This window comes from Chiloscyllium punctatum, chromosome 7 (genome assembly GCF_047496795.1).
Source record: "Chiloscyllium punctatum isolate Juve2018m chromosome 7, sChiPun1.3, whole genome shotgun sequence".
Classification (NCBI taxonomy): domain Eukaryota; kingdom Metazoa; phylum Chordata; class Chondrichthyes; order Orectolobiformes; family Hemiscylliidae; genus Chiloscyllium; species Chiloscyllium punctatum.
The window spans coordinates 62,865,285-62,884,910 of record NC_092745.1 but is presented as its reverse complement, the minus strand read 5'-3'; the positions used below and the strand labels follow the sequence as shown (position 1 = coordinate 62,884,910).

Sequence of the window (19,626 nt, the reverse complement as noted above, 5' to 3'; positions counted from 1 at the left end):
TTTTTCCACTCCAACATACCCATATAGTTACCCCACCCTTCTCACTTTCTCCAAATTCAGAGGCTGGCAATTGGCACTCGCATGAGCCCTAGCCACATCTGTCCCTTTGTGGGTTATGCTGAACACTCCCTCTTCAGTGCATACGCCGGTACTGTTCCCCAACTCTTCCACTGTTATATCGATGACTGCCTTGGTGCTGCACCCAGGCTGAACTTGAGCAGTTAATTAATTAGTTAACAACTTCCACCCTTCCCTCAAATTCACTTGATCTATCTCGGACACCTCCCTCCCCTTTTTTGACCTCTCCATTTCCATCTCCAGTTTACAGACTGACATTTACGATAAACCCAAAGACTCCCATAGCTACCTGGACTACACCTTCTCCCATCCTGAATCCTGTAAAAATTCCATCCTATTTTCCCAACTCCTCTGTCTCTGTCGCATCTGCTCTGATGAGGAGACGTTCCACTCCCAAGCATCCCAGATGTCCTCCTATTTCAAACAATGTCTTTTGCTCCCTTTGTCAACCAGACAGACCTCCATTGCAGCTCCTCCATTCCCTTCTCCAATGCTTTAAACCCCATCCCCAAAATATAAAAAAGATAGGGTACCCCTTATCTTCACTTTCAATCCCAGTTTCCGCCTCCAACGTATCATCGTCAAACACTTCCACCAACTCCAATTAGACCCCACTATCCAAAACATCTTCCCCTCCTGACTCCTGTCTGCCTTTTGCAATGACCCTTCCCTTCGCCATTCCTGGTTTGCGCCACACTCCCCACCAATGCCTCCAACATCCCCCCCACCCCCCCCACCCCTATCTTTCCCTGTAAAAGCTGCAACACCTGCCTGTACACCATTTCCCCCACCACCATCCAGGTCCCTAAACAGTCCTTCCAGGTGAGAAGGAGGTTCACCTGTATCTCCTCCTACCTAGTTGACTTCATCTGGTACTTCCGATTTGATCTTTGCTACATCAGGGATACCCAATGTAGACTAGGTGTCTGTTTCACTGAGCATCTTTGCTAGGCCCAAAATGGCCAGCCTGACTTCCTGATCACTGCCAATTTCAATTCCCCCACCCACTCCCTCTCCAACATGTCCATCTTCGGCCTCTTCCATTGCTATGGTGAATCAGACCATAAATTAGAGCTAAAACACCTCATCTTCCGCATGGGCATTCCAGAGGACCTAACATTGAATTCTTGAATTTCAAATAACCTTCCCACCTATCCCCGGCTCCCTTTCCAGCCCTGCCTCTTCCCTTCCATTCCACCTATTGATCCTTCCAGCTAACAACTGGATTCATCCCTCCCATCGACCAACCAGGTCGTACCCACTACCTGTGCTCACTTATCAGTACATCATCATTCTGCTACTCTCTCCACCTCACACCACACCCCACACACCCCCAACATCGTTCTATCTGTAGCTAACCCCTACCCCTACATCCATTCATGAAGAAGGGTTAAACCTGAAACGTTGACATCTCCACTTCCTGATGCTGCCTGGGTTGCTGTGTTCTTCCAGCCTCCTGTTTGTCTAACAGATTAAGCAAGCCATTTAATGCTGCCTCCATGCAATGATTATGCAAGTGGTATTTCTACTAACAGGATGCTGCTGTCAATCTAAAGTGACATTCTACCTATCACATTATTAAGCAATATTGTGTATAAACTTCAGTGCCAGTGCAATGCCAGGAGTGTAGGCTATCCATCTCTATGACTAGCTGATCTGATCAAAAAGCATATTCCTTTGGTTATTTGTAATAGGCAATGTACAAACCATATTCAACTCGCCTGCAATTTCAAAGCCCAAAGTAAAATGTCTGCTGTTAGTATTTTCTAATCAACTCGTTCAGAGATGTTATGGCAGATGATTCTTGAACTCAGGCTCCTAGTTCAGAGGTAGCGACACGGTGGCTCAGTGGTTAGCACTGCTGCTTCACAGCACTAGGGACCCAGGTTTGATTCCTGCCTTGGGAGACTGTCTATGTGCAGCTTGCACATTCTCCCTGTGTCTTCATGAGTTTCCTCCCACAATGCAAAAATGTGTAGGTTAGGTGAATTGGCCATGCTAAATTGCCATAGTGTTCAGGGGTTGTAGGTTAGGTGCATTAGTCAGGGATAAAGGTAGAGCAATGGGGAACAGGTTTGGGTGGGATACTCTTCGGAGGGTCGGTGTGGACTTGTTGGGCTGAAGGGCCTGTTTTCACATTGTGGAGATTCTATACACCACTGCAGCAGTACGAGAGCCCATAACATGTTTGCTGTTAGATATTTTCTAATCGACCTGTTCAGAAATGTTTTGATATACTCCTGGGGCAGGTGAGACCTCCTGGCTCAGAGGTAGGTACACTATCACTATGCCATTATAGACCTCCCAAAATTTCTGCTGTTAGGAATATTAAGTAATAGGCAGCACCTGCTGAATAGTTCTGAGTGTGCTAAAAAAAACAATTTTATACATTCAGCCAAGTTTGTGACAAGGCTCATTTAGATTTGCGAGAAAAGACATACATTCATGTGCAGTGATCATTGTCTGCCAACAAAGGATATATTCAACCCTTCTAGCTTTTATGAATTACCCTAGTGCTTGGGAGTCTACAGTTCATTATTGCATTCCAAATTGCAACACCTCAAACAATCACTGTCGACTTGCCAACTAATTATAAACTTTTTCTGCTGTAGAATAAGTAGTTGGGATTATGTGAAATTTGATATTCTTCCATTTGTCCTGAAAACTGCAGGACAAAACACCTCAGCAACATGTCTCCCTTTACAGCAATAGTATTTTAATCAGCCTATGGATATTTGACAGACTGTTTGATAAAGCAAAGTATATTTATAAAAAGTGAAAGGGCGGAATCTTATAGGGGCCTGAATGATATGTACTATGGTGAGATAGGCCAAATGCTGGCAAATGGTCGGCATGGATGAGTTGGATCAAAGGGTCTGTTTCCGTTCTGTACAGCTGTATGACTCTATGATACTAAATCAAATGCAAGTAAGTTTTATGCAAATTAAAATGTTATGGTGATATTTATTCCAAGCAATGTACTCCAAGTGCATGTACAAAACAGGGCTAAAACATCTAATATACTTAATAGTTTCATTTGATAACGTAGTAAAGAGAAATAAAGAGCTACAAGATTTGAGTTAGAATAATCTTACCAGTTATACACTACAGGTAGTTCTTCTATAATGCGATGATTGTGTTCTTATGCAACCCTGTGTTATAGAAAAATCGCACTTTAAAAACAGCGCTTAAAGTGTTGGAGATGTAATCGCGTTACAGCTAACACACATTTTAAAAGTTCACACTTCAGAAAGAGTATCCCTAATTTGTCAATTGCACTACAACAAATTTGCATTAACGAAATATGTGTTATAGCAGAATGACCTGTATAATTATTGGTAGATATGAGAATGGGAATAAAATAAAGTTAACCTAGGGTCATAATCTAAACATAATCTGTCTCAAACCTGCAATTAGTAATTGTGAATTTTCCTTCAGGAATTTAAGAAACTAAGAGATGGCCAAGAGAAACTAGAAAGGAGATACATTGCAACAAAAGATGAGCACCGAAGTTTGCAGCAGCGCCGCTACCTGGACAAAAGTATCATTGTTGGGGAGTTTGACCCTGACAGGTATTGTTTGATAAAATGGTATTTGACATTTGTAGTATGATTCAGATTTCTGTTCATTAATGGACTAAATACAATTTTGACAAAGTGATGAATTAACATATCAGCATTAAATGCAAGGGAGAACCACTGTCTGGGTGGAGCAGTGTGTGTGTGAGAGAGAGAGAGAGAGAGAGAGAGCGAGAGAGACAGAACCTCTAATTGCAAGAGCAGCTCATTATGGATTCTGTCTTTCTCACATATAGATACAACATTGTTCTGATTATTTATAGGAACATATAAATTAGGAACAAGAGTAGGTTATTTAGACCCAAAGTTTGCTCCACCAATCAGTAAAAATCACAGCTGAAACTGATTGTAACCTCAAATCCACATTCCCACTTATCCCTGAGAAACTTACACCCCCTTGCTTAACAAGAATCCACCTGTTTCTGACTCAAAATTATTCAAGAACTCTGCTTCCATAACCTTTTCAAGAAAAGATTTCTAAAGACGATCTTCTTGAGAGGAAAAAATTGTCTCATCTCTATTTTGAGTGGGCAATCCTGATTTTTAATTAATGACCCCTCATTTTCAATTCTCCCATAAAAGGAAACATCCTGTCCCCATTTGCCCCGTCAAGGCACCTCAAGATTTTGTTTTCATAAAGTTGCTTCTTCTAAAGTCCAGCAAATAGAATTCTAGCCTGTCCAACCTTCCCTCATAAAACAAGCCCCCCCCCACCCCCATTCCAGGTATTAATCTAGTAAACTTTCTCTGAACTGCCTGTACTGCATTTACAATCTTCCTTAAAAAAATGCTCAATACTGTACACAGTACACTAGGTACAATCTCGCTTGTGCCCTGCATAAATGAAGCATAACCTCACTACTTTTTCATTCAATTTCCCTTAAGATAAATATACCACTCTATTGGCTTTCCGAATTACTTGCTGTATATGCACATTGCTGTATCTTTGAGATTCATGCACAAGAACACTCAGATCCCTTTCCATTTCAGAGCTCTGCAGTCATTCACCATTTATATAATATGCTTCTTTTATATTCTTCCTACCAAAATTGACCATTTCACATTTTTCCACATTATACTCCATTTGCAAATTCTTTGGCCACACTCTTAATCTATCTATGTCTTTTTGTAGCCTCCTTATGTCTTTTTCATAACTTAGTTTCCTACCTATCTTGTGTCATTAGAAAATTTAGTGGCCATACCTTTTGTTCTAAAACAAAAACAGAAATTACTGGAAATTCTCAGCGGGTCTGGCAGCATCTGTGGAGAGAAATCAGAGTTAACATTTTGGGTCCAGTGACCTTTCTTCAGAAGTGGAACTTTAGCGCTGTCATTTATGTGAATTGTAAACAGTTGAGGCTCTAGCTCAAATCTTTGTGACATTCACTTGTTATATCTTGCCAACCTGAGGAAGACCCATTTTTCTTACTCTTTGCTTCCTGTTGACCAGCTAATCTTCTAACCATGCCAAAATGCTACTCCCTTTACTATTAGATTTTATTTCCAACTGTAACTTTGATGTGGCACCTTGTCAAATCAAATTCAATTCAAAGTCAATCCCATGATTGATTTTTCCAGGGTGATTTGGGGCTTTCAGCAGTGATTTAGTCCATGACCATATGTAGTTTGAATGCTTGTTATGACAATACAATCAGTTTTATCCTCCCTAACCAGGGGCAAACGTACACTTATCCACATCCTAGCTGAGGTCAGATGACTAAATCTTGGACTGAACCTGGAACTTTCTGATTTGTAGGGCTCAGTCATTCACCTTCATAACCAAAGAAGCATTGGAAGCATCCCATTAATGTTTTATTCAAATCTTTCAAATAAGCCATAATAAGGATAAAGTCTACATTTTTGACTTTCCTTCATAGATTTAGTGCATGATAAATGCATAATTTCAAATTATATTTTTATGAACAAAATAAATCAATATTTCTGTTCTTGACAATTAAACAATTTACTAGAATATTTTCGGAAATTATCCAAAATAGACATTTTGACATTGGAAACAACTTTGTCTATAGATTCACTCTTTTTAGAGCTATACATGAACTGATATTTGCACATTAGTCTGTTTTGACAAAGACCTTTCACATTTGAGAAATGGATTCAAATCCAGGCTATTCAAAACTGTAAAAAGTCTCTTTACTTGGAAAAGTTCCTTTGTGAAAATGATGATTCAGGTATAAATTGTGCAGCACAAACCAAGTCAAAGAATGTTTCATGGGCGAAACAGCTCAAGGTTGCAATTGAGCCTGAAGGTGGGCTGAATGCATATTGTTAGAACAGAGTAGACTCACTTTTTCCTTTGCTCTTTAATAATCCTGCATATGCTGGATATATTTAATGGTAGCATTTGGTGCTAATAGTTGAAAAGTATACCATTCTTCAAAGCTCATTCTTCAATTGATGAGCAGAAAATACAAACTTTTTAAATATATCCTTTCTTTTTCTGCAGAGTAATGGATGGAGAAATATTTAGAACAGGAATGCAACTCGAAAACATAAAAGAGAAAATTGATGAATACATTTGTATTCAGGCAAGCCCAAGTAATTCTATCATGGCTACACCACATTCCACAAATCACTCTCTGTCCTCTGAGGTAAAAACTGCATTATTCAATGTTTTGCGATTCTATAGTTGGTGTGATAGGCGGTGTTATTTGAACTCACAAACTGGAGATTTTATCAGCTACTTACCTCTCTGGGCTAAGAGGTTTTCAGGGAGGTTCTGGGGAAGAGGAATCAATGAAAATATTGTGGGAAGGTAAGGACTGAAGTACTTGTTACCTTCCTCTCCCTGCCAGTGGCCGGGAATGCAGTGAAAAGCTTGCTGCCCAGAAATCAAATGAGTCACTTAAAAAAGCCAATTAAGAGCTTCTTCCTGCTGTTAGCAATTACTGTGGTGGTATTTCCATTGCATCATTCAATACCTAGTAAATGTTTGTGTTCTACAAGTGGGCTTAGTGGGTTGGTCCTCCTAACTGGACATTCAGGCCAATGGAGTAGCACCCTTATGATAATGGCTTTCCCCTACTCTCATCAACCAATCCCTTCTCCCTCCCTGGAACCAGACAACTGACCCTGCAACCAATCAACTGAACCTGCAATCCCTGATCACACTCACTGTATTCTGAGAAAGGTAGCCATTGTTACATCACTTGCTGGGTGCCTTCCCAACAGTGGCCACCAATGTTGTATGGCCCCCTCTGATCAAGCAGAAGCTCTTGGCAACATGTTAACATTCCTTGAAGGGACAGGAGCCTCATCAGAAGCTAATTTGCTTCAAAGGTGTCCTAAAATTCAGCTTGGACCCCTCCCAAATGGCCAAGACAGGTTTGCCAATCTTCCGAGCAATGGTTGCCCTGACAAAATCCAAACCACTATTCCAAACATGACTTCACTTCACAAATGATCTGTATAATTTAGAATAATTAGGTGTAACTTATGATAGGAGAAAGTGAGGACTGCAGATGCTGGAAGTCAGAGCTGAAAATGTGTTGCTGGAAAAGCGCAGCAGGTCAGGCAGCATCCAAGGAGCAGGAGAATCGACGTTTCGGGCATGAGCCCTTCTTCAGGAAGAAGGGCTTCCTGAAGAAGGGCTAATGCCCGAAATGTCGATTCTCCTGCTCCTTGGATGCTGCCTGACCTGCTGCGCTTTTCCAGCAACACATTTTCAGCTGTAACTTATGATAATCTGGTTTTTATGATTCACCCTATTCAAGGAAACTGGTTTGTCAGTGACTGTAAGAACAAATACATTTTTAAAGAACTGATATAAACTGGACATGTTCTTCATTTGTCGCTTTCAATTTTACGGTGAAAGCCAGAAAGCCTTGTAGTTTGTGGTAGAGTTGTATTTTGTTGTTAAATTGGAATAACTGTGCCTGTTACCATTTCTTCTGTATTTAAGAATACCATGGCTGCCGTTATTCAGGAAGGACTGGGGGTGGTTTTAGTAACACAGGATAGTTTTCAAAAGGAGGTAATGCCAGAGGAGACACCAAAGAGGAATGGTAAATTATCAGTACCAGAAGACAGAGACAATCCCATTCAACAGAGGTAAGGATTAGTTGATTATTTTTTTGAGCTGGAGGATTTCTTGTTAGAGGACTTTATAAAAAAAAAAGTTAAGCAAAAGTCAATCAAAAAAGTCTTTTTCAAATGGAAAAGAAATGTCAGAAAATAATTACTGGACATTAGTAAAATAACATTTGTGAAAATTAACTGATAGCCAAATTGAACATTTAGATATGTGAAACAAAAGTGATTTGTTTACATTTTGATAGAGATTGTTTGCTGGCTGCTTTATGTTATTTAAACTCCTGCCTTCCGCCTCTCTACATTTTTCACATAGTTCCATTTCTTGACAGAGATCTGATCAAATATTCCAAACTGCCAACAGAGGGAGTGGATTTCTCAGTGCCTGAAGAGAAATTAGTCAGTAATTTCTTAATGCCTTTAGCATCTATCCCCACAATAGATGACCAAAGTTGTAGAAGAATTTCGGAAATGGTAGTAAATGTCAATGAAAACCAACTAGAACAGGATCCTCAATCACTTGAACTGTAAGTTAAAATTCCCTTTCTCAAATTTGCTTATTAATAGTTTTAATATATAACATATGTTTGCAAAATGATGTTGTAAATTTTATGGTTAGATGGTAAATGTTTCAGCATCTTGTAATACTGCAGATGCTGAAAATCTGAAATAATATCAAAAAATGGAACAAACATTCAACAGGTTTAGCAGCATCTGTCACTAGAGAAACAGGGTTAATGTTTCTGCAGTGTAACCTTTCATCAGAACTGAAAGAGCACAGACATGAAATATTGATTCTGTATCTTTCTTCACAGGAGATGCCAGACCTTCTCAATGTTTCTAGCATTTTTTGATTTTATTTGTACATCCTACTTTGACTTCATGAAAAATTAGATAATTGTTGTACTTTTGGAATTATCCTGTATAAATGGTTTAACAGCACCAAATATATAAATGTAGCTACATGCCAATCATAACTTTTAATTGCATAATTCAAGTTATTTATTGATACATGTTAGATGCTTAAGTTATTACCTTTTTTTTTAGAAAATAATTGTCTGATTGTAAAGTGTTAACATGGATTTATGAAAGGAAAATCATGTTTGCCAAACATGATGGTTTTTTGAGGATGTTATTAGCAAAGATGTTCAGGACAACCAGTGGATGTGATGCATTTGGAATTTTCAGAAAGCTTTTAATAAAATCCCAATCCAGGCTATTAGTAAACAAAATTAGATCACATGGGATTGAGGGTAATATACTAGCGTGGGTTGAAAATTGGTTAACAGATAAAAAGCAGAGTAGGAATAAATGGGTCAGTCTCACGTTGGTAGGCTATGACTTTTAAGATATCCCCAAGGAATGTTGCTTCACCTCCAGTTTTTTATAATTTATATCAATGACTTGGATGTGTGGGCCAATTGTAATATTTCTAACTTTGCAGATGAAGTAAAGCTTGGTGAACATGTGAGTTGTGAGGAGGATGCAAAGTGGCTTCAAGGGACGTTAAACAGGCTGAGTGAACAAGCAAGAGTATGTAAGATAGAACGTAATGGGAATAAGTGTGAATAAATATCCACCTTACTGGGAGGAATAAAGGTGCAGAGTATTTCTTAAATGGCAAGACATTAGAAAGTGTTGGTGCCCAAAGGAACTTAGATGTCTTTGTTTATAAGTCATTGAAAGCTAGTATGCAGGTGCAGCAAGCAATTCTGAAGGCAAATGGTGAATTAACCTTTATTGCAAGTGGATTTGAATACAAGAGTAAATAACTCATGCTTCAGTTATATTGTGAGATTGCACCTAGAGCATTGTGTGCAATTCTGGTCCCCATTACCTAAGGAAGGATGTGTTTGCCATAGAGGAATGCAGCAGAAGTTCACCAGATGGATTGCTGGGAGAGTGGAACTGTCTTCTAAGGAGACTGGATTTGTAGTTTCTGGAATTTAGAAGAATGAGCAGCAATCTCAGAAACTTATAAAATTCTTCAAGGGAGCTAGGGTTGCTGCAGAAAGAATGTTTCCTCTGGCTATGGGGTCTACAATCAGGAAACACAGTCTCATAATGAAAGGCAAGCCATCTAGGACTGAGATGAGGAAGAACTTCTTCACTCTGAGGGTGATGAATCTTTGGAATTCTACACCACTGAGGTCAATGGAAGCCAAATCATTAAGTAAGTTCAAGACAGAAATTGATAGATTTCTAGTCATTAATGATCAAAAGGATATAAAACAGTTCAATAACCTTGTATTATCTGGTATAGACTGTAGCTGTGTTGGCGTCAGGGATGCAGGAACTAATTAATCTCAGAGAGAAAATCACAGTTTGGAAATGTGAAGATTTAGATTCAAATTTAATACTATTTATGGACCGCTAAAGAGCTATAAATTATAAAACTGGATGGAAATTAAAAGTACCAGTTACTCACGACTGATGATGCCTTCAGAAAAGTAGCTAAAGTAGAAAGTTGCAGGAGCACTGATTTTAAAATTAGCATTATATCCTCATGTTTGTAGTTGAAATTGTGCAGATTCTTCCTGACTCTGCAATGCCAATTTATTAAGACATTGTCATAATTTGTATATATGGAGACACTTTTAGAAGCAATGCATTATATTAGTAGTCTTGATGAATATCCAAGTAATCAAAAATTTTTGTTTACTAATCGTTCTTGGTCTGTTACAGACAAACTCCTACAGTGTCGACAAAAGCACCATCAACCCTGCTTGACAATAATTTTCATGCTTCTGTTTATCCATCTAATTCATTCATGAATCAATCATTAATATTGCACAGCATTTCAGTCCATGAGCAGGAACCATCGAATGAACTCAAGGTGTGCATGCTATCGAAAATCATTTTTGCATTACAAAAGTGTAAATGCACCAACCAGTGCTAATATTGGGGAACCTTTGTAAAGTATATTGTTGGTTGGATAGAGTGCTACGGTATAAAATGAGCAATGCAAAGGAGGCCACCTTCTGGGTATGTGGTAGTGAAAAATTTATTTTAGAATCTAATAGTAATTTCAGGAAAAGTTAGGTCCTATTATGCAGTGCTTACAATAGGAGTTTAAGGTTCACTAAACTTGTGGTGATAAGGTCCATTGCTTGACACAAAATATATGCAACATTAGCAAAATAAATGCACTCACTTTCAAAAATAGATTTGAGGTTTTAAATTGTCTGTGAGCAAGACCAATACACTCACTGCAAGAGGCAGGAGAACAGCTTCAAAATGGTTTTGCAATCCAACTGTGTTGCAAAGCAAATCTGTGTACACGCTCAAAAATGATTATAATGTGATAGCTGAAATGATCTCTTTCTCAGAATGTGTTCTGATTTATTTTTTGAAAAGGACTTCCAGGGTAAAATGTTTTTTTAATCATAAGGATATATTAGGAGACTTAGGAAGAAAAATGTCAGCAACCCTTCACACAAAAACTAGGAGGAATAGGTTATTTGGCCAATCAGATTTTCCTGCTCCTCTGATGCTGCCTGACCTGCTGTGCTTTTCAAGCACCACTTTGATCTAAACTCTATTTTGCTAATCAAACCAGCTCTGCCTTTCAACATAATGATGGCTGATCTTCAATCACATCATCGTAGTCCCACTCTCATTCCCTAACCATTGACATCTTTAGCCTCTAGAAACGTACCAACTTCTTTCTTTAAAATATCCAGTGCCTTGGCCTTCACAGCATTCCATGGTAAAGAGTTGCACAGGATCACCAAACCGAGTGACAAAATTTCCTCCCATGTCAGTTTTAAATTGCCTACTCCAAATCCTGAAACTGTAATTCCTTGAGACTATAACAAAGCCAAATCTAAGGTAGTCTGTTCCCAAGTTGTTTTCTCAAAGTACTGGTCTAAAAAAAATCTTGTATATATTCTAGGAATTCATTTGCTACAGCATTACTTCTCATGTGGGTTGTATGTAGATTTAAGTAACCAATGATTGTAGTAGCACCTTATTGCGTGAATCATTAATTTTCTGTTTAATGCTATTCTCCACCACTATGGTTTGGAGGCCTCTGGAATTCCCACAACATAATGTCTTATGCACTCTTACTTTTACCGTGCATATGGTCAGTCACCTGCCGTTTCGAACACAGTGTCTGGGCATCTAATTGATCTTTGGCTTGTGGAAAACGTCCTGTAATCTTTGTTTTAACACTAACAGCATCCTATTCCTTTCAATCATTTGTTTCAATAGATCTATTAAGATGAAACTGAACACGATTGGATTTTGCTGTACTATCTCTCTTCTCAAGATTGCATATTTCAACCCTCTTGGCAGCCATGTAATGCTGTCCATCACTCATGCACCTCAGCTACTTGAGGAAAACTACAAATATCAATTAAGCAAAACCAATTTCCTCAGTGTGACTAGATTCACCAAGAAAGGTTTGAGAGCAATTGGACCACTATTCTTCCACAGGGCACTCTGTTTACACAACACTTACAACTTGGATCTGCAGTTCTAAATGACCGTCATTTAGAGTTAATCAAAGGGAACAGGAACAGAGAAGGTAACAAATGATGGACTGTTTTTCTTCTTTCATTCAACAAGTGGCCATAAGCTTCCAAGTTACTACAAACTCAACAACCAATAAGCATATTCTGATAAACATAGTCACAGTCTGACTGGTAGGTGACTTCTGTGTAACAGCAACATTGGTAATCAATGCTCAATTAGGGATGTGCAATCAATAGCTGTCTAGCCAGTGACATCTATAGCTGGATTGAATTCTCCAACTTTATTACTCCAACTAATTCTCCAACTGTATTGTGCAACAGTATCAATTTGCTACGTGTGGTGAGCAGTGAGCATATGGACAACACTGTTTTAATGTTTATGTGTTGATTGGTTGAGGCATCTTCATTTTCCTGTGATGTTGTTTAAAATTACTTTGGGGAAGCAATGTTGTTGCCTTGTAAGCAAGCATCTCAGACAGATATCAGGGGCACAAGACTATTTGTCAATTCTAGGGTGTGTAAACTATTAAAGAGAAAAATAAAGTTCTGGAAACAGCTAGCAAGGTGAGATTCGGAAGCAATCATTAGTTGGTGTGCAAAAGTAATGTGATATGAGTGTCTGTCAGATTTGCATCAGACTTTTTTTTCATTACAATATGATGATGAACTCAAAAGGAATGCTTTCAACTTATGTTTTACTACTGCACGATACTAATGTTACTAATTCTATCTGAATGTATTCATGGAAATTTCATGGCATGACCACACAATTTCCACCAGCACAATCTTACACTTGTCACCAGGGAAAAGGGACATGAGATAGCGTTGGCAAATGGGGTTAAGGGATTCTACAAAAAAAGATTAAGGACAAAAAGGTAACTAGAGAGAGAATAGGCCTCCTTAAAGATCAGAGTTGAAAAATGTGGTGCTGGAAAAACACAGCAGGCCAGGCAGCATCCGAGGAGCAGGAGAATCGACGTTTCGGACATAAGCCCCTCTTCAGGCTTATGCCCAAAACGAAGATTCTCCTGCTCCTCGGATGCTGCCTGGCCTGCTGTGTTTTTCCAGCACCACATTTTTCAACTCTGGTACTCCAGCATCTGCAGTCCTCACTTTCTCCTCCTTAAAGATCAGCAAGGCCACCTTTATATGGAACTGCAGGAGATGGGGGGAGATACTAAACAAGTACTTTGCATCAATCTTTCCTGTGGAGAAGGCTATGGAAGAGAGAGAATGTGGGGAAATAAATAGCAACCTCTTGAAAAATATCCATATTAAGACAAGGTGGCACTGGATGGCTTAAGATGCATAAAGGTAGATAAATCCCCGAGACCTGATCAGGTGTACCCTGGAACTCTGTGGGAAGCAAGGAAAGTGATTACGGGGCCCCTTGCTGAGATAGCTACAGGCAAGGTGCCAGAAGACTGGAGGTTGCTAAAATGGTGCCACTATTTAAGAAAGATGGTAAGGAAAAGCCAGGAACTATAAACCGTGAGCCTAACATTGGTGATGGGCAGGTTATTGGAGGGAATCCTGAGAGACAGGATTTACATGTATTTGGAAAGGCAAGGACTGATTGGAGATGGTCAACATTGCTTTGTGAGTGGGAAATAGTGCCTCACAAATGTGATTGAGTTTATTGAATAAGTAACAAAGAGAATTGATAAGGGCAGAGTAGTGTTTGAGATTTTTATGAATTTCAGTAAGACATTCAACAAGTTTCCTCATGATAGACTGATTAGCAACGTTAGATCACACAGAATAGAAGGAGAACTAGCTATTTGGATACAGAACTGGCTTGAAGGTAGGAGACAGAGGGTGGTGGTGAATGGTTGCTTTTCAGACTGGAGGCCTGTGACCAGTTGTGCCACAAGGATCGGTGCTGGGTCCACTGCTTTTTGTCATTTATATAAATGATTTGGATATGAACATAGGAGGTATGGTTAGTGAGTTTGCAGATGACACCAAAACTGAAGGTGTAATGGACAGCGAAAAGGTTACCTCAGTATAATGGGATCTTGAACAAATAGGCCAATGGGCTGAGGAGTGGCAGTTGGAGTTTAATTTAGATAAATGTCAGGTGCTGCATTTCGGAAAGGCAAATCAGGGCAGGAAATATACACTTAATGGTAAGATCCTGAGGAATGTTGCTGAACAAAGTGACCTTGGAGTGCAGGTTCCTTGAAAGTGAAGTCACAGGGAGACAGGACAATGACGTAGGCATGTGGTATGCTTGCCTTTATTGGTCAGTGCATTGAGTATGGGAGTTGGGACGTTGCAGCATTTCAAGACATAGGTTAGGCCACTTGGAATACTGCATGCAATTCTGGTCTCCCTGCTTTCAGAAGGTTGTGAAACTTGAAAGGGTTCAGGATAGAATTACAAGGATGTTGCCAGGTTGGAGGGTCTGAGCTATAGGGAGAGGCTGAATAGGCTGGAGCTTTTTTCCCTGGAGCATCAGACTCTGAGGGGTGACCTTATAGAGGTTTATAAAATCGTAAGGGGTATGGGTAGGGTAAATAGACAAGGACTTTTCCCTGGGGTGGGAAACTCCAAAACTAGAGGGCATAGGTTTAAGGTGAAAGGGGAAAGATTTAAAAGGGACCTAAAGGGCAACATTTTCATGCAGAGGGTGGTGCATGTATGGTACGAGCTGCCCGAGGAAGTAGTAGAGGCTGGTACAATTACAGCATTTAAAAGGCATCTGGATGGGTAATGAATAGGAAGGGTTTAGAGGGATATAGGCCAAATGCTGGCAAATGGGACTTGATTTATTTAGGATATCTGCTCAGCATGGACAAGTTGGATCAAAAGGTCAATATCCGTGCTGTATATCTCTATGACTATGACTGTATGACATATTCAAGCTTAAAGTGCAATACTGTCCTATGCCATTTGGAAAATAGTGATAGCTTTTTACGCAAGAGAATGGTTCTTGAATGTCATTTAAGCAATTGGTTTTCTCCTTTAAAATATTTTAAACCTAAATAAATAGAGTTCAAAGAAAATCAAATACAGGTATCTCGGCTTTTTAACTGCTCTCATGATCTTTCTTTGTCATGTTTTGATTTGATGTGGTTTGATTTATTATTCTCACATGTTACCTAGATATAGTGAAACGTTTTCTTTTGCATGTGGTACAGGCAGATCATACCATACAAATTACATGAAGATAATAGATGTGTTGCTTGCCCCAGAGTGTAGGAGATTAACTTTTAATTTCTGGAGAATCCAACAAAATTTCTAAAGAGTTAGCAGGTGAGATCAGAAAATCTTCACATGGTCAATCCAAAGCCTATCAATGTCTGGTACAATAAACTCAGCTCAATCAGCTGCCTGCTGGATTTTGTCTTTTCAGGGTGAATCAATTAAACATTGGCCAAATCAGAGCAAAGGATCATTGAATTTCAAGCACATATTTTATTCAGCACAATTAAAATTTCAGTGGAATTTTGCTGTAGTTTAGATAATATTGTATCGGAAGCCAGCCCTGCACATAAAATTGGTGTGCTCAAACATTTATCTATCAATATGGCAAACTACTGCTCATTGCATATTTATAGAACTTCAAGAGGTGCTTAATATTAAATATTTTTAGCTGTATAATAAGCACTAATAAGTACTTCTTTAAAATTTTTATATACTAAAATGTATTTAATTTAGTAAGAAGGTGACTACGAAATGAAACTGGTAAGTGATTCTGCACATCTTTTAAAATCATTTTCAATTATTTAGAAACAGGTTGCTCACAAGTGATGACTTATTCAATTTTTTTGTGATAAACCCAGTTTCAGCTGTATCAAGTATTCAGTTGAATATTCAGCTGTAGAGCTGCATCAAGTTATCATTCTTAACTATAACAAGGAATACTTAATGCAATAAAAATACAGCTTGATTGCAGCGATTCAAGGCTGATTTTATTTTTGGGATGTATGTAAATTTTGTGGAAATATGAACCATAAAATCAAATTGGAAAGCCAGAACAATTCACACTCAGATTGCAAATCACAGCCACAGCTGAAATCCTGCCTCTAAAATCAGTGGTCTCTGCATTTGTTATGTAATGCATTCAAAGCCTAGCTAGTGGATGGAGTAACCAAATAGCTTGTGAAGATAAAAAGTGATTTACTTATTTTCAATACACACACTAACCTCAGTAGCAATTTCTTGACAGCATTGAGTTATGTAAGTTTCAAAATAAGCGCCACATTAGTTTAGTTCTCTATCCAAGCATGGGCTATTTTAAAATGTTTAGTATTGCTGTTGTATTTCACCAATAAATGACATTGTATTTTCCACTGATAACAACAGATAATTTTGCCAGACAATGGAATTGCTGGATCAGAAAGTTGCAGACCCCACACAGCTATACACACATTGGATTCTGGACAACCACAAACAGAAAGGTATTTATACAGTTCTCAGAAACATAAATCACTAAGAAAATGCATTCTTTTGCAATAGAAATTCATATGCATCATCAGCATGTTTCCGGACCTGATGCATTTTTGCAGCATTTTACATTCATACCCCAGATTTTAAACATCGCTAAAAAGAGATAAGAAATAGAAGTTTTTTGTCTTGCACTCGTCAGACTAGGATGTAAGAAACATGAATAAAGGGATTCTATTTTGTATAGCATGAGAAGAGGGCCGATTGGTTGAGCCATAATTGGCATAGAGAATTCAGCAAGAACAAGTTACCTTTTGATCTTAATTTGGCAGCAGAGATTAGCTATCCTCATGAACCTTTTATGAAAATGGTTCATTGTATGTGCAAATTCTTTTACCCTACATAAAACTGGATCCTTTGTATTTGTGTATGTAGCTTCCAGCAAAAGCAAATACATCATATTGCAAATCCAATAGATGATCATAAGCTAGTTTTCAGTATAACTGGACTGGTTCATAAATGATTTCCAGAATCAGAATTCTGAGGGTTGCAAGCAGCATTGCCTCTACGTTGCGTGGGTGCGCCCCTGCATGTAGCCACTCCAAGGTTTGCATCAGCAGAAACACTGCCATGCATAGACCATGGAGATGTACATAGCCGAAAAGAAAATTAGAGGGAATGCTGCTTGCAAGCACAAGCTGAGCATGATCAGTATGATGACCACTGTGAATGGTCAGTGAGATATGTTGTTTGATATGGTCTGTCAATTATTGAGGTATTTGGCCTACACACCTAGCTTTACACTGGTACTGAAAAGTTACTCATTGTGTGGGAGGTACAAAATCTTTTTGCCTTATTGGCTACATTCTGTTAATAGGAAAAAACACTTATGGATTTACTACATAGTAGCAACATAAGACAAGTTTCACTCGTTCAAATTTTTTGAGGCACCTTCCCTTTTCGGAGTAATCTGAGGCAGACTGGTCATGTTCAGGGCCAAAAGTGGTGGTCAAAGGATGACATATGAGTAAAGCACCCAATCAATTCTTTCCATGATGTATAAAATGGTGTCTGTTTGATCAAGTCTCTTTCTTATGTTGGAGCTCTGATGAGTGCAAGACTAAAATTAGCACTGTTCAAGTTCTGTGAGTGTATGGATCCTTCTCAGGATGAAAAACAGCAGAGGTCCCTTGCAGGTCTGGAAGAGTATGGCCCTGAGCTGGGACAGGGCTGACTGCAGTGTGTATAGGTGGCGGCGCACAGCTGCGAGCATGGAGCGGAGGATCCAGAGGGAGAACCATTTCTGGACGCTCTGGATTTGTTGTAGGTAGTGGTTGTCCTGGTCAGATCCAAATTGTGATGGTCTGAATGTAGTCTTGAGTCCATGCAAGATAGGCAGGTGTGTAGGCAGGTGCTGAGGAAGGAAATGTGGCTGTAGTAGGGGGTCTGCTTCAGGACGTGGCTGAAGAGCTTGAGGGCAGAGGAGACAATCTGGGGGGGTGGAATGAGAGAGAAACTCACTGAGATCCTTGTGGAGGGAGGAGGAGAACTTCTTCAAGGTGGGCATCCTTGGAAAAGACTGCACAGTAACATTTCAACAATTTTGAAGAGTTTATGCTGAAACATCGACTCTCCTGTTCCTCAAATGCTGCCTGACCTGCTGTGCTTTTCCAGCGCCACACTTTTCGACTCTGATCTCCAGCATCTGTAGTCCTCACTTTCTCCTACTGCTCAATTTCTGTACAACCAAGCATTATTTTTATTTCAGATTTTCAGAATCCAAAATATTTTTTCTTTGTATTGAAATTGAATGTAGACAGTGCTTGAAGCCTAGATTCTTAAAATGTCCCCTTCAGATCTACACACTGTCCTACCATCTTGTGTATAGAGAATTCCAATTGTTTTATTAATTGCATCAAATTTTTTTTTAACTGGCCATTTATGCATTGATCAAGGCTATGGATGTTAATCTTGGAAATTGAATGATTGCTTCCAGTTTTGGGATTTAGGTCAAATTGTACAGTGAACATGTGTGAAATGCTTAAAGGGACTAAAGTACCTTGGGCTAAAATATCTTTCATGCAGAAGACTAGCAAGATATTTTGTGTGAACTGATGTGAAGAAATTAACCAGCATTCCTCAGTTTTCACTTGGTTGGTGGCAAGAAAATATGTGGCATAACTTTCTATAGTTCACTCAGAGAGTCCAGGTTGCTGTGGTAGCATGCATGTTTTAAGCTGCATGTCACAGTCACTTTCGGTAGTGATGGTAGAAACGCCAGCAGCATTCTTTATATTACATGGCCAATCATGACTCTTTTCTGCTCTTACCGTTTGCTATTGGCATATTGTGAAAGAATTTACAGGTTGAAGCACAACTTATTTGTTTGTGTTAATGAACCCTGTCCTTAGAAAATCAAGGGTTAGGTTTCGAACCCAAGCTTCTGGCTTAAAGGCTGACTATACGCACTGCACCACAAGACTTCCCAACCAAGTAATTTTAGTAGTCATCTATTTTGAAAGGAGATAAACTTCACCAATATTGTGATGATGCTGTGACTTTTAGATGTAATTTGTCCTTTTTTTAAGAGAGGTTGAGCAAGAGCCAGCACGCTACCTGTAAGAAAGTAAACAGCCTGTGAAGCCTTCCGGTTTTTTTTAAAAGTTGGAACAATGGAAACAGCCTTACTGAGTGTGGCTAGTTTTCACAGATAAAGCTTTCTAGGTTTTTTTTAGTTTTTAGGTTTAGTTTTAAAAAGTTTCTGCTGTGGACTTAATTAAATAGAAGCTATCTTTCTCCTCTCTCGGTTACAGCAGAAAATAGGATTTCTGTCTGCTACTTGGTTACTTGTGAGACAGATCAATTTTTCAGAATTTTCCTTTCTGCTAAGAAGTGTATTTATGGGATGTTACTATATTGGATCAGTTAATTAGTAACAGTTACTGTATCTATTATTCAGTTAAGTTTTCCAATAGAGTTAAGTTATTCTAAGTTCTTCTTTCTTTGGTTTGTATTTTTAACTATAGTGTTTAAATAAATTGTGGTTTTGCTTA

The 19,626-nt window shown here is 38.9% G+C and overlaps 1 protein-coding gene across 7 annotated transcripts in view; it reads left to right on the top strand.

Moving 5' to 3' along the window:
* The window catches only part of LOC140479733 (uncharacterized), a 91,024-nt gene that overhangs the window by 31,924 nt on the left and 39,474 nt on the right, over positions 1-19,626 (top strand). For all 7 annotated transcript variants that reach the window (XM_072573812.1, XM_072573811.1, XM_072573810.1 and 4 more), the window contains 6 exons: positions 3,517-3,650; positions 6,121-6,265; positions 7,576-7,724; positions 8,036-8,230; positions 10,389-10,539; positions 16,493-16,587. In XM_072573812.1, coding sequence (XP_072429913.1) covers positions 3,517-3,650; positions 6,121-6,265; positions 7,576-7,724; positions 8,036-8,230; positions 10,389-10,539; positions 16,493-16,587 — 869 coding nt within the window. The remainder of the gene's footprint in view (positions 1-3,516; positions 3,651-6,120; positions 6,266-7,575; positions 7,725-8,035; positions 8,231-10,388; positions 10,540-16,492; positions 16,588-19,626) is intronic.